This window comes from Aedes aegypti, chromosome 2, assembly GCF_002204515.2.
Source record: "Aedes aegypti strain LVP_AGWG chromosome 2, AaegL5.0 Primary Assembly, whole genome shotgun sequence".
Taxonomy (NCBI): domain Eukaryota; kingdom Metazoa; phylum Arthropoda; class Insecta; order Diptera; family Culicidae; genus Aedes; species Aedes aegypti.
In genome coordinates, this window is record NC_035108.1 from 82,736,392 (window position 1) to 82,751,353 (window position 14,962).

The 14,962-nt window shown below is 38.4% G+C and overlaps 2 protein-coding genes across 5 annotated transcripts in view; one reads left to right on the forward strand and one right to left on the reverse strand.

The window, feature by feature from the left end:
* Nucleotides 1-7,045, forward strand: part of LOC5576444 (bifunctional heparan sulfate N-deacetylase/N-sulfotransferase) — a 653,265-nt gene extending 646,220 nt beyond the window's left edge. For all 4 annotated transcript variants that reach the window (XM_021841347.1, XM_021841346.1, XM_021841349.1 and 1 more), the window contains one exon: nt 5,415-7,045. In XM_021841347.1, coding sequence (XP_021697039.1) covers nt 5,415-5,517 — 103 coding nt within the window. In that variant the 3' untranslated portion in view covers nt 5,518-7,045. The remainder of the gene's footprint in view (nt 1-5,414) is intronic.
* A 3,022-nt stretch (nt 7,046-10,067) lies between these two features.
* On the reverse strand, nt 10,068-10,619 carry LOC110675699. The gene has a single exon (XM_021841350.1). The coding sequence runs from the start codon at nt 10,568-10,570 to the stop codon at nt 10,151-10,153; it is 420 nt and encodes a 139-aa protein (XP_021697042.1). The 5' UTR covers nt 10,571-10,619; the 3' UTR covers nt 10,068-10,150.
* Nucleotides 10,620-14,962: the final 4,343 nt, after the last annotated feature.

Sequence of the window (14,962 nt, forward strand, 5' to 3'; positions counted from 1 at the left end):
ATTACGGTAAACTAAATTCTTGTTTTTATTATCGATTAGCGTCTGCTTTGTAAGTATTATTAATAGGAAATAAAGAAAATTTCATTACAAGTGGAATTATATACGATTTTCATATGGTGGCCGTCTTGCCCCATATGGGTGGCACACTTGCCCCATAGCAGGGATGAGAAATGTACTGTAGCAAACATTTACCATCACGACATTCACATTTTTCTACACGACCATCAAAATCCAAAGCAATCCATGACCGTTCAAAACAAAAAAAATGTCACGGCTCTTCAAAACTGTAATCTTCTTCTTCGCAACGTTTTTTCAAACCCGAATGCGAAATGACTCGAGCACAGTGGTGTCACGATTTTTCCGGTTTTCGGGGTTTTGCATTTTGGCTCGATAAAGGCAGCATGAAATTGAACTTGTTTATATGTATCGCAACGGAATGATTGTGCTCTTGCTGTTAGAGCTAATAGATTTCAATTAGTTGAAAACACAAGCGAAATATAAGCGATTGAATTATTTAACATTTTTTCCAATCATTCACCTCGAGATGGCTGCCCGAAAACGGTCATAGTGGAGAGACAAAAACAGTCAAGCAGTGTGTGAACCGTTGGCAGCGCAACACTTGATGGTATTGATGATGCTGATGCTTTGTGTTTTGGTTGACTGGCAGAATCGATGAACTGTGGCAAATTGTGATCACAGTTCTCAAGCCTGCCCCATAGTGTCGAAAAATAGGTTATTTTGGATGATATTTGAGAAGCTCCAAAACTAATACTTTTTGAAGTTATTTTCTTTTTAAATGGCACAGTGGTTATGAAAAGATGTAAAACTAACATCATGAGGATAAATGGTGGATTCTATGAGCTTTAGACAAAGTTAGAGAACAATTTGCTTAAGGTGGCACACTTGCCCCAAATTCCGCTAGCTGTGTAACATCTTCGGAAGGCGCTTTCTCAACCATTTCGCAACTGTTGAATAATTATTATACAGCTCCGCTGTATTATCGATTAAATATTATTTTCAAGCTGTTTCACAGCTTCCGAAATTCATATCATAAGTATCTGAATTTAATGTTCCCAACGTTACCTGCCACCGCTTGGAAACGAACTCACGATCTCTGCATCCACAAGTCTCGACGCTGTCCTTGTTGCCACCACAGTCTATATCGAAAGGCAAAGAAAACACACCGTTTTGTTCTACATCGAAAACGGTTCACACAATATTTTATAATGATCGTAAAAGATGCCATAGCCGCGCTTACACCACTTCATCAGGCTGTAAAAGGGTGCGAAACGTCAAACGCAATGTTTACATTCAACAAGCTGAGTAGATGCGCCACAAGTTGTTGTTTTACAGCATACTACTGTATGCTCGCTGTATAACTAACGACAAAGCGCTTCTGAAATATATATTGAGCAGCATAACAAATCATATTGTATAGAAGCAGCCGGATTGATGATGGCGAGTTTTATTCCACATCATTAGGTTGCTATCCTTCATGGTGTTGAGTTACAGCTCAGTGAAAGCAGCAAAAGCGATAACTGACGAAATTAATTCAGCTAAGATTTGTAGCTGCAAAACGTTTGCGTTACAGCTGTATTAACGCTAATCGTTCTATTTTTGACAGCTTTCATTTTTCGCTGCTTCAATTCAACTGTTATACAGCGCAAAGCAAATAATCTTGGCTTATAGCGCTAAAATTGTTAGTTGGGAAGAGCTGCCAATACAGCTTAAAAGTAGCTGAGTAGATTCGCCAGATTTGTTGGTAAAAGGATTGCTTAGAAGCTTTCGTTCGTATGTACAGCGCCTTTACTCAGCATAAAGCCGTATAAAGAGGGCCTAGAGAATGTTTACATTTGCACTAAATGTTAGTTGGGCGCGTTGAAAATTTTTCCCATTGGTCACCAAAAGCAAGCAAGCAATTTGATTGGTAAAGACTGATTTGCTGCTGACAAGAAAAGTAATCGCCTATCGTGATGCGTGGGAAATTACTTGCCTGAAATGGTCAAGAAAATCATTTTTTTATCGCAGTATGCAGCTGAGACGAAGTATAATTTCAAATGGAGCTCTCTTTATAAAATTTCTTCCATTCGGTCTAGGATTTTTTTTTACTTTTCTTGAACGGTACAGCGTACTATGCTTAAAAAGTGCCAAGACTCAAGAGTAGAAACTATCCTATTGGCTCAATTGAGGGGGTTAGCAGCAAAGGAGTATAAGTGACTGAAATATACACGGGAAAAAATTCTGTGGTAAAAATAACTATTTTAGCTGACTACGCCCATTTTTAAAACTACCATGGAAATCCAGACCAATTTACTATGTTTACGGTACACCCCCCCGTATTGCTGGTACGTTTGACAGAAATAATTTACAGCAATCTGATTCCAACTACAGACATGGTAAAATCAAGCGCATTTCTGGTCTGCTGAAAATTGCCGGTGCGAGCGCTTAAGTTAACCCCCTAAAATGGTAGTTTTTACCGCACAATTTTTTTGCGTGTAGTTTTCAGCATTTTTTCATTCCATTCTAATTGAACCAAAAATAAAAAAAACAAACCAATCTTCTACGAAAATTATTAATTTTCTTATTGGACGAAAAAATCACCTAAAATTCCATTGGAAAGCTTGAAGTAGAATTTTTGGTATGTATAATAAAAAAAACAACCAAAGGGTCATTTTATGCGTCTGGGCCCCTCAATTAAAACCGGGAAAATTTTGAAAATTATACCGGGAAAACCGGGGAAAAAGCGGGAATTTCAAAATGGATATTTGGTGGCAACCCTGCTTTACAACACACAATTTGGACATACTTACGATAAACAACGTTCATTCACTGCAGGTTACATTGATATTTGTGCTCCATTAGGAAGAAATAAAATCGAGTGACACAGTGATCAATTTCACCCTACTGATCAATTTCACCCGAATTTACAGTACTTAGTGATTCCCGACAAGGTTCTTGACGAGATTATTGTTAGATTTATATTCAAATACGTGGCATTTTTTTTAATGAGATCTTTACTGGAATCCTAACGAGAATCGAATCGATAATTGACCAGGTTCTTGAAAGATCTTTCTGAGAGATCACTGAATTTGATATTAGTAGATTGCAAATAAGGTTTTTTTGTGGATTTTAGAAAAGATCCTTGTCTAATTCTGCTAGGAATTTTTAGTAGATTCTTGAAGGTTATTGAAAAGCTAAGCGAACAAAATGGCTTATTTACTCATGGGGTTATTTATTCTTGATTAAACCTTCTCTGGGTAAGGTACTAGTTTGACTATGACAAAGGGGCCTCGACGAGATTTTGTCGTTTGAAGGAGATTTTGAAAATCTCATCGAGTCCCCTTTGTCATAGTCAAACTAGTACCTAACCCAGAAAAGGATTAATCAAGAATCAATTTCATAAATAACCACAGAAATTCTTCAAACGGAACTTGGGATTTTTGCAGATTTACAACGAATTCTTCCAATCATTTTTAACAAATTTTATGGTAAGATCTTCGATGAATAAACAGCAAGGTCCTTTATGTACTCATGGCCAGTTTTATGTTGAGTTTTTGGCGAGATTTTTGACCAAATCTTTCAAAGATTACTTGGAAAATTTATGTCAACCGTTTCGCCAATTTTATGTAGTAACAATAAAATATGTTTAGAGAAACGATATTCTTTTAAAAAAGCCATTCCATGAATCCAACATGAATTTTACTAGATCAAGAATTTCTCTAGGAACTAGCCCTGGGCCATGGCTAACGCATTATTCTGAATGCATTTTTCAAAGATAAGGGGCTGTCCATTAATTATGTAAGGCAATTTTGGCGATTTTTAGACCCCGCCCGGTTAGCACATCTATCATCTAATCTAAGTGTACTGCTCCGCTGTCCACCTAATACGAAGGCTCCGTTGATTTGAGCTATCACTAACCTTCTCTTCTCTTTCTGGCACCCAATTGCCATTATCAAAAGAAACTCGATACGGTTCTGCAATTATTGTGACGTAACTCCTCGTTTGTGCTGTCGATTTGCACACCTCATGCTGTGAGGTGTAGCAATGGATCATTGAATGTAGTTTTTGTCAGTGCTCACCGCATCAAAACAAAGGCGCCACTGTTTATGGGATTTAACATTGTAACAGCATTGCTGTTCTGTCAAACCAGCGCTGCCAGATGATTTGATAGAAAATCTGTATCCACGAGGTTAAAAAATCTGTGTCTCATACAAAAAAATCTGTGTCCATACAAAAATTGTTGAAAGAAAATCTGTGTTCCATACAAATTGAATCTGTGTCAGAATAAAAATATCTGTGTAATACAGAGAAATCTGTACATCTGGCAGCCTTGTGTCAAACACACAAGGCTACGGTGGCGCTATCTATGCTTTCCATAGCGGCCGTTTTGGTTATTTTAATGATCCATTATTGAAGTTCATCTGCATTTTTTTGGTAACTCAGTCGGTGTGTAATACTACTACTAGCAGCGGATGCCTGTGGTATCACTGACTATGCACTTTCGCGCTTCTTGCAATTGATCATTTGCTCCATTAGATCTGATCCCCTTTGGGCTACTATCTTCTTGTCGCTGTACAAAGTCGCCTTTTGTAATTCTATGCAAGCAGAAAATTATGTTTAGGGCTGGGTCGGCCTAAGTCAGAAGTAAGGCCCTTTGAACGTAGCGCTTGTTCGGAGCTACATGCAGACACGTGAATTTTTTTAGAGATTCAACTTAGCCCACTGTTAAACCGTCGCTACATCCTGATGGTGAACATTCTGCAGAAGCTTGGCCACCTCCCGAAGAAAGTTCCAGATGACGTCTATGAGTGTTCAAGAAGTTTTATCATTTTAAGACAGTAATTATCAATCGGTTTTAACGATCTTGATTACATTCGAAAGGCAAATTTTGTCCTATTGTTGTTTATTGAACATGATTTAGGATCGATTGAAGAGTTTTTGGTGTAATGCATTTGAAATATGCAAGACCAATACCGTAAAAAATGTCCAAATATGAACAAAAGCTATTTTCGATAATTTGAATAATGATGGCTGGTCATTGCCTGACTGATACAACATCAACTTCCGTATAGATTTTTATCGTTATTGTGAGCTTCTCCTATTCAGGTTCTAAACGCTTCATTTTAGTTTGTTCCAAGTTTGCTGCTTGTATTCTCAAATCAGCAGACTCTGTCCAGTATCAACCTATATCATGTCTCAAATTGATTCCGTGCTGTAATCTTGCTATCACAACCTGCGCTATCATAAAAAAAATTCGAACATTTTAAAAGTATGGGCCCACCTGTAAATTCTTCGGTGTTTTGAAGAAACCATTATTTTTGAAATAGAGTTTCAAGGTTTAACATGTAAAAATTATTAATTAATGAGCTAAACAAACTCAAAAGTCTCATACTTTCGCATTTCTCCTCTTCCAGGTACTACCAGAACCACAACAGCGCCCTGAACAAGCTGCTGAAAAAGCTCGGCTCTCGCCCCATCCCGCAGTGGTTGAAGGACGACCTGTCGACGACATCCTAACAATTACGGCACCTGCAGCACCAGCGTCCGGTGGAGGACCCAGAAGAACCGGACGAAGACGGCGAGAACGAGGTGGTAGCCTCGGCAGCGCTGGAAACGCCACAGAAACGGCCGGAGCAGCAGCAGCAGCCACTGATGATGATCCAGTGCATCCAACGGCGATAGTATAGTGTCCTCCCCCGTTGGACAAAGATGAATCACATTCTAGTTGAATAGATACTAATCTAATTGTATATGTACTACTAATAGGAAGTAAGTGGAGTCCTAGGGCAAGCCCTCCCTGCTAATGCCTGTGTACAAAGTTGATCGAAGTATGAAGTTCGAAGCTGCTTCATCATGCCTGGGTCAGGATGGCCTTGTGGCAGTAGGTGAGCATCGCATCTTGGAAGAAGGCGATCCATTCCCGGAAGTTAGGATAAGATGTAAGGCTTATTGATAGTGGTTAGATGTGTAATTCGCTATAGGTTCGAGCTTAGTTTGAGATGCGATTCAAACGAAATCAAGTATTGTTCTTTTTAGTACTGTGCTAACGCTCTAGCGATTAAGCGTTTTCGCGACTCTTGAAGTGAGAGATTGAAGTCCTCGCTAGGCGGTGCATTCAATGCGCGCCAATAGATGGACATTGTAAAGAGGAAAACGCTTAGACGCTTCATCAGGAGGGATGTACATTATGTCCCTCTTGGAAGTTTTAAATAGTTAATGAGAAAAGTTTAAAAATTATTAGGGCTTATCCTTCACGAAGAACGGGTTCAGTTTAGCAATACGCTTATTATTAGGGAAGGGATTTGTTTTAAATCGATTAGATCGGACACTAACTTCTTTGTTGCTGTCGCTAAACAACATGTTTTTTAGAAAATAAACGTCTTGTGTTTCTCTCATTTCCATTTCAAATGAGATGATTTGAAACTTCGGTTGCCATATATTTAAACTTAGGTTAGGATGTTTCCCTAAAATAAACAAAATTGTACTTATTCTAAAAAAAGTCATGGAAATCTGTGCAAATCGAAGCGAGATCTAATTGTGTACTTACCATGCAAATCCGATTAACGTTAAGAAACCTTGAAGCAAATTACGGACGCAAAGGAAAAGCAAAATTCTACATATCTACAAAACAAACAAAGAAAAATAACTATTGAACATTTGGTCCCAGCGAATCTTGACCCCACAAAAAAAGGAAAGCAAATTAACACTATTTTTAAACACGAGAATAACAAGTTGTAAAAACGTTAAGGAAACGCGAGTATCGAGAGGGCAGCTGGTGGATTTACAAACGCTTTAATTTAATTCTTCAAACTTTACTCAAATTCCTACTAAGGCGGGCATTGTTGGATAATTAACTTGTTGGTATTGATTCGTGTAAATATGAGAAATAAGAAGCCAGAGCTACAACCAACAGTGTTTAGACAGTAAGAAACGAACGATCTAACGCCTGAAGCTGCACGCAAAATCGAAACACAGAACAACAGTGATGAACGGAAACGCCGAAGCGAAGCAGAAAACCGAGCTAAAATATATCTAACATGTAAAACTATGGTGGACTTATTTATGAGAAATCATTCCTTGCTACGCGCTTGTACGAGTTGGTTGACAGGCTACCCGGTCTCATCGCACCAAACTTTCATTATGTTAGTCTCTGTGAGTGTTTGGATGCTTGTAAAAGATGATGGATGATCCTCAATGAAGTGATCACTAAGTGAGTCGATTTTACACTGGTACAAAAACGTCGTATGTAACTGAATGAAACGGCTTATCATTTATTATCATTACCACAAAAATTGTGGTAAACGATAGAAACTACCTAGTGTTTGAAACGCGAGCTGATTGCATGCAAAATTTAAGCGATGTACCGTAAAGTGCCCTAATTCAGCGCAGTGCATAATTCCGCGCATTTCATACAAAATTATTTATATATGGAAATACACATTAATATTTCAGCAACTTTTAATGCTATTCGAAGCTACTTTGATTAAGAATAAGTTTGAATCACAAATAAAAGCAAATAAGGCATTTTTTCGCGGCATAAAAAAATAATCAGTGAAGGCCCGTCGGAGTAGACGTTATTTTTCTAATTTTCTTAGCGTCCGCGCTAAGACTGTAGGACAACAACAAACGTTATTTCTTTATTAAAAATGTTTTATTTTTTATGCAATATTCCATGGAACTACTTGCTACAGATATGTTTCATGTTGCTTCTATGAAATCTTATCAAATATTAGCATAATTATTGAGTTTTATTCAAAAAAGTATTGCGCGGAATTAGGCCACGTATTTTTTTATAATGCCCTAATTCCGCGCACTGTTCTTCGCATAACAACAGACAAGTAAAACATGCTAAATCCGTCTTCACATCTGTCTATTTCTCTGAAAAGTAACTTTATGCATACATACGTTTCATGTACAAGCGGAATATCTGGAAAGCCCACTTAGGCAGCGTCCATAAATGACGTAGCATCTTTTGACCAATTTTTGACACCCCTTTCCCCTTCGTAGCTTATTTTCCCATACTTAATACATGGTTCGTAGCAAAATCGTAGACTTCCTCTCCCCCTAAAATGCTACGTCATTTATGGACGGTCCCTTACAGGGAAAAATACCACGTGGTTTATGCACAGCCCCAACAAAATAGTCTATACACACTTAGATTTTTTTCACGAGCTCGGCTGTGCGGATCTCGGTTGAAATTAGCCTAGATTCGGCATTCTGAATTAAGTGTGTACATCTGTGCGCACAAAATTTACTTAGCATAATGAACCACACATAACATTGGAAATGTATACTTGTTTATGATTCTTATTTATATTATACAATCCATATAGAATTATTGTAAAAACAACATATCGTTCACATGTTCAACAGGTCGTAATTTGTAGAAGACCCCACAAATTACGACACACTCTCGGGAAATGATTCACCGAAACTTTACGATCTCTACATAATTTACGAAGCCTCCACACAAAAAGTATGATAATACGGGGGAGAGGGATTGAAAATGGCCATATTTTGTGTGACGTAATTTATGGATGACCCTTAGGTTCTTCTGAGGTTTCTTTTTGCTTAAAAAATAAGTTTCAGTTACCCGTGGCATTAGTGGATACCATTAATTGATTTGCTTAAAACCCTTTGATTCCAAGCAATAATGCGAACTGGTCCTTGTATTGTATGAACAGTGCAGTTTGCTACAAAGCAAAGCCATGCTGAAGGTGTCTGGGTTCGATTCCTGGTCGGTCCTGGATCTTTTCGTAGTGGAAATTTCCTGGGCATGAGGTATCATCGTGCCTGCCACACGATATATACGAATGCAAAAATGGCAACTTTGACAAAGAAAGCTTCAGTTAATAACTGTGGAAGTGCTCATAAGAACACTAAGATGAGAAGCAGGCTCTGTCCCAGTGGGGACGTTAATGCCAAGAAGAAGAAGATGGGGTTTTTTTCTCGACCGAATTGTCTAAAACTATGCAATAAGAAGCATATTTAAGCCAAATATGAGCTCAGTAGATTTCGAAAGAGTATTTCATTTCTAAACTTTCCAGTTCAGTGAATAAAATAATTAAATTGTTAGATTCTATGGGATAATTTCACATCATAAAATAGGGTGCTCATATCACCCCATCAACAGAAGAATCGACGAAAAATGCATTCGTGTTTTTTTTTAAGACGACGGAAATCGTGCATATCTAGTGTATTGATCTAAAAATTTCAATTATTACGACTTTTCTTAAGATGGCCAAATTGCCCCACTTTCCCCTAGACGAAATTCACACGTACCAATGCCACGGTTTTGGTTATCTTTATTTCAAGTGATAGACAAAAAGTTAATAAAAAAACCTGAACGTAGACTAAAAAATTACGGTTCATACAAAACTCTACGTTTTCTCATACAAAAAGTGTTACAGAAGGGGAGGGGGTTGAAAATTTTCAATATTAAGTGTTACGTAACTAACGGATGCAGCCGCTTATCAAAATTAATGCTAATTTGATTGTTTCATGAGTGCGCGGAATTAGGCATTCTTCTGCGCGGAATATGGAAAAGCGTTTAAAAAATGCGCGGAATTAGGCAATTTCAACGAGTGAACTATTTCAAAAAAAATCACAATTGTAAATTATGAATACAGTCTAGTTTATATTTTTCCCATAATCTGGAATAGATTTGCTAGCGATCCACCCATAAAGCTTTTTTGTTGATGCAATACTAATTTTTAATTAACAATTTGAATCGTTTTATTCCTTAACTGCGCTGAATTACGGCACTTTACGGTACACGGTAAAAAATAAAAAGGGGTTTCTTTAAAAACTGTTTTAGAAGACAGTTTGTAATTCTTAATTAACTTTCTCCAAACCGTATGGAAGTTACTTACTTCGATTTAAAAAAGTAATCGAGTCTTGTCCATTGTAACCTTCATCAGAAAACTTTGTGAAAGGTCAGAAAAGCTAACTCTGGTTCCTCAAGACCTTACTAAGAATATCGACTCTCATAAAAATGCATCATCGTTAGCTTCATTTATCAAATAATTTAACTCTTTCCCACCTTTACTCATCCAAAGGTCCTATGATCCTATCCTAATAAAATTGATTTATTTTATTTAATTTATTAATTTAAACGTCAAAATTGTAGTCACTACATTCTAATCAATCTTCACTGCTCCGATCCAATCGGCCCGACTGGTTGATCCATCTGCTTGTTGCAAAATTTAGCAACCCTCGAGTACTGTTGAAAGCACTCGTACGAGCAGAACTTCCGCTTCATTTTTTGACCCCATGATTTCACCGTGTTGTACGAGGAATTCGTCCACCCGCGTATTTTCTCCATCATCCTATCGATCATTCCGTTGTCCATGTGCTGATTTGGAAGCATGTCTGTCGAGTTCACTGGCACCGGTGTCCAGCGATCGAAATCCATCAGCGTCAGTTCCTCGACATCCGTTGATGGAGCCGTTCCGTACAGCAGCATGTCATCTTGTTCTTCGTAGTTTGGAATGGGGTTGGCCTTCAGAACTTGACTTTCTACTAGTAACATGACAAAAATAAACAGACAAGCTTGTGCGAGGAGCGCCATTTCTTCGATTGATTATTGGATGAAAGTCAGAAGCAAACTGAAATAGTGGCGACGCGAAGAACCGTAGACGCAGATAAGGATTTACATTTTTATTGTAATGATTCATCTGGAAAACGTCTGTAATCAAATGAGCGTTCTTTCCACGTGATAACGGCTCATCTTAAAACATGAAGCTGAACTTTCATTAACCCTTTCTTTCTCACGACTTTAATCGACTATTTCTTTACGAAAAAAAGCGTTTTTATTAAAAACTGTTGAACAAACAAATTTGCCAATGGGCTTGATTATTCGAAATCGGTTTTACCCTTCAATACTCAATTTCTTGAATCGAACAAAATATCATTTTTTGTTATCTAAAATCGATCTAAGCACGCTTTGGCAAACGATCAGAGCAGTAGTGTTGCCTTTGGCATGCCTACTTTTGTGCGCCCCTCAATCAAAGCCAAGCTCAAAAGCTTATCTTTGTTTTATAAAGCTAAGTACTCAAGAGAAGTAAAGAAATTCCTTGACTGAATGGGTTAAGAAATTTCCTACAGGAGGCACCCTTTGAAATAACATTTCTTCTTAACTGCGTACTGCGATCAGAAAAATGTGACTTTCTGGACCGTTTCTGGGGAGAAATTTTCCACGCATCGAGATAGGCGATTCCTGTTCTTGTCAGTAGCAAACCAGCCTTAAGCCTGATTCGCTGCTGACAAGTAATTTCTCGGCCTATCTATGCATGGGAAATTTCTGCAAGGAATCGATCAAGAATGCGCTTTTTCTGATCGCAGTACCTACGCAGTTGAAAATAACTGTCACTTCAAATGGGAGTCGCTGTAAAAAATTTCTGCAAGGAATCGGCGAGAAATTTCTTTAACGATTTCTTTTCAGTAGCAAATCAGGCTTTAAGGATAATTATTCTGGTCATTGTTGTTTTTATTTCTCAATTAAAATAATATTAGGGGGAATTTACGTATTTTTGGCAGTCCAAGCCGATTCCGGGAAGCTGAAAGAACAAAGCATCATCAGAATGTTTTTATTAGTGTATTTTGATAGAAAAATACGGTGAATTTGGCATTTTAATTTTGATTGCCGATAATATTCGAATGGTGTCGAAGTCGTAAATTAGTTTGAAACAAATAGAAGGCTTTTAATACCGTCGGCGCGGTAAAAGTTAAAAACGGTTTCTCACCAAAGTTGATTTTTTCTCAAAATCTATGCGAGATACCTACCTTCAGTAGTGGTGCATAGACCTGTGCGTCGCCACACCACGCCGCCGCCGATCTGTTTTACGTCACGCCGACGTCGAATGAAGAATCAGCGGCGTGCCTTATTAACACTACGCCGATGATTTTGTATTTTCACGCCGATGAATAATTCGGCTTGTAAAATTTGATACTTTTACAAAAAAAAGCTCTACATAATAATTCAATGTTGCTGAAGATATTCCTATAGGGATTGCTACAGAGATTCATCAAGGAATTTATCCAAGTAATTCTTCTATGTATTTCTCTAGGGACTTAAGGATTTTCTAAAGATGATTAGATTTTTAACCATCTTTGGATTTTCTCTATCAACTCCATCTTCAGTGCGCATCGTACCTTCGTGCTGTGCGTACACGAATTCTCTCTGCTCTAGGAAGTTTTCTTAAAAACTACCTAAAGCAATAAATCAGTACTTTTCAGTGCTACATAAACAGTACTTTTTAGTGCTAAAATTAAAAACGGTACTTTTCAGTACTATTTTTTCTACTATTGATCCCTTCACGATCCTTGTTTGGACCCGTGCCTTCGATTTTTCGTTGGACCCGTTGGCGAAAGTTAGCGGTGGTAATCCTTCTTGGACACCGTCTTGGGAAAAAACCTCTCGAAGGTCACGTCTTCTTTCTTGAGCTTGAGCTTGAGCTTGATTGGCCGCCCGTGGATGCACTCCAGTATCGCCAGATCAGCTGCACTTACACAAGGAACCAACCGAATGACTGCTTGGGACTAACAGGCATCCTCAGTGTATAAGTGCTGGTAATCTTCTATTTTTAGGCAACAATGGCACCTGCCACGTCAGAATGCAGACCAATGAGGGGAACGGGGAGGAATTGATGATGCATTGAACTGACTCCCACGTAGACCGTATATTCCACTGCATCCACGTCAGTTCATGCGGGAGTGTATGGATTGGGGGAAAGGCATGGCAGAGAGGTTTGCTTTTGTGGTTAGCAGACTGCCTATGTATCAGGCGTAAGAAAGGCGTGCGCGTGGAAGTAGGAAGCTTTAGGGAAACGGTTTCTTGTCCGTCTCTGGTTCTAGCGTTTGCTATGAACGAATAGTTTGAGTGTGATATATTTAGAATGGAAGATAGAAGCAAGTGAGAGATATACAACTACAAAGTACGAGGAAAGGGACGGGCCTGGGATTGAACCCATGACCTTCTGCATATGAAGCAGAAGCGGTAGTTATCAGACCACCAACCCCGTCATTTTCTCGAAGGTCACGTCTTCTTTCGTTTATTAACTAAACATGGTATCAACTAACAAAAGGAAGGGTGAATCTCTGAATTCACTACTTCCTTCCAAAAAAATGGGTTTTAAAACTGTCACTACACGTGGCAAGAATGGAAGAAAAAACGCTTCCCCGGAATGCGAACTTTCTTCCAAGGGTGAAATGAATAATTGTATCGAAATGAGCAATCAGTTCGATGCTCTAGACAAATTTTCCGACCACCAAATCGAAGCAGCCTCTAGCCCAGGCTCTTTGATTCAAGTGAGGAAGCAAAGAGTGCCGCCTATCGTGGTCAGTTGTTCCAAATATGGGGGATTTAGGCAGGAGATCTTGAACTCCATTAGGGGAATCAAGGTTTCCTTCCAAATCGCAAAGAAAGGAGACTGTCGCGTTTTGCCGGAAACTCTTAAAGATCGTGAACTTCTTCTCAGATATCTTGAAGAGAAGAAGCACAATTTTTTTACTTATGACGACAAAACTGAACGTTTGTTCAAAGTTGTCTTGAAAGGTCTCTCAAGTGACTATAAGTCACCTGAAGAGATCAAAAATGGAATAAATGATTTACTTGGATTTTCCCCAGTCCAAGTAATCATTATGAAAAAGAGAACCCAATCTGGCATTGTTCGGAAAGGGCTTTCTCAAGAATATTATTTAGTTCACTTTAACAAAAAAGAACTAAATAATATTAAAGCTTTAGAAAAAGCAAAACTTATGTTCGATGTCCGTGTGACGTGGAAACATTTCCAGAAAGCTAGAGGAAATTACCAGAACCCCACTCAGTGCCGTCGGTGTCAAAAGTGGGGCCATGGTACAAAAAATTGTCGCATGGATGCTAAATGCATTATTTGCGGAGGTTCTTCTCACGCCAAGGACGTCTGTCCAGTGAAGGAAAATACCATCTAGTTTATATGCTCGAATTGCGGGGGCAATCATAAGTCAAATTTTTGGGCTTGCCCTTAGCGTAGGCGAGTCGTCGAGGCTCGTGCCAGGCAGATGAAAGATAATATCCGTTACGATAACGGTCGTTTCCGCAATTTGCCTGGTAGAGTATCGAACAATGCTCATTTTTCAGTTAACGATCGCTTGATTAGGAATCATACCCATCAGGTAGATCATAATCATGCTCATTCACTAATTTTAATCCGTCGGGTAGCCGTTCGAATCTTTCGATTTCGAATGTATCTACCCACGGTAAATCCTTTGCCGATATCGTAGCAGGAAATTTGAACTCCTCCCCTGTTCGATCCACGGGTACCCATTCTACTTGTTTCAAATCAAATGGAAAAAACCCTACCGCCACAGGTAATTCCGCTTCTTCGTCTACCGGAAATTCTAATGGGAAATCACATGACATGTCTGCCTCTGATTTTAATTTTCTAACTGAACAATTGAATCTAATGATTGATGCAATGTTCAAAGCCACCACTATGACTGAAGCAGTCCAAGTAGGTGTAAAATTTACAAATCAAATTGTTATTGGATTACGTTTTTCTAATGGATCCAAATAATAATTTAAATATTTTAAATTGGAATGCTCGTTCTCTGAATGGTAAAGAGGACGAGCTGTTTAATTTTCTTACGGTTAATAACGTGCATATAGCAGTTATTACTGAAACGTATTTAAAACCTGGATCTAAACTCAAAAGAGATCCTAACTTTTTTGTTTATCGTAATGATCGACTTGATGGGGCATGTGGGGGAGTTGCAATCATCATTCATAGGCGTATAAAACATCAACTGTTTTCATCATTTGAAACTAAAGTTTTTGAAACTTTAGGTGTTTCTGTTGAAACACAGTTTGGTAAATATACTTTTATAGCTGCCTATTTGCCTTTTCAATGCTCTGGACAGCAAGTTAATTTTCTCCAAACTGACTTGCGAAAATTGACTCGCAATAAGTCAAATTTTTTTGTCA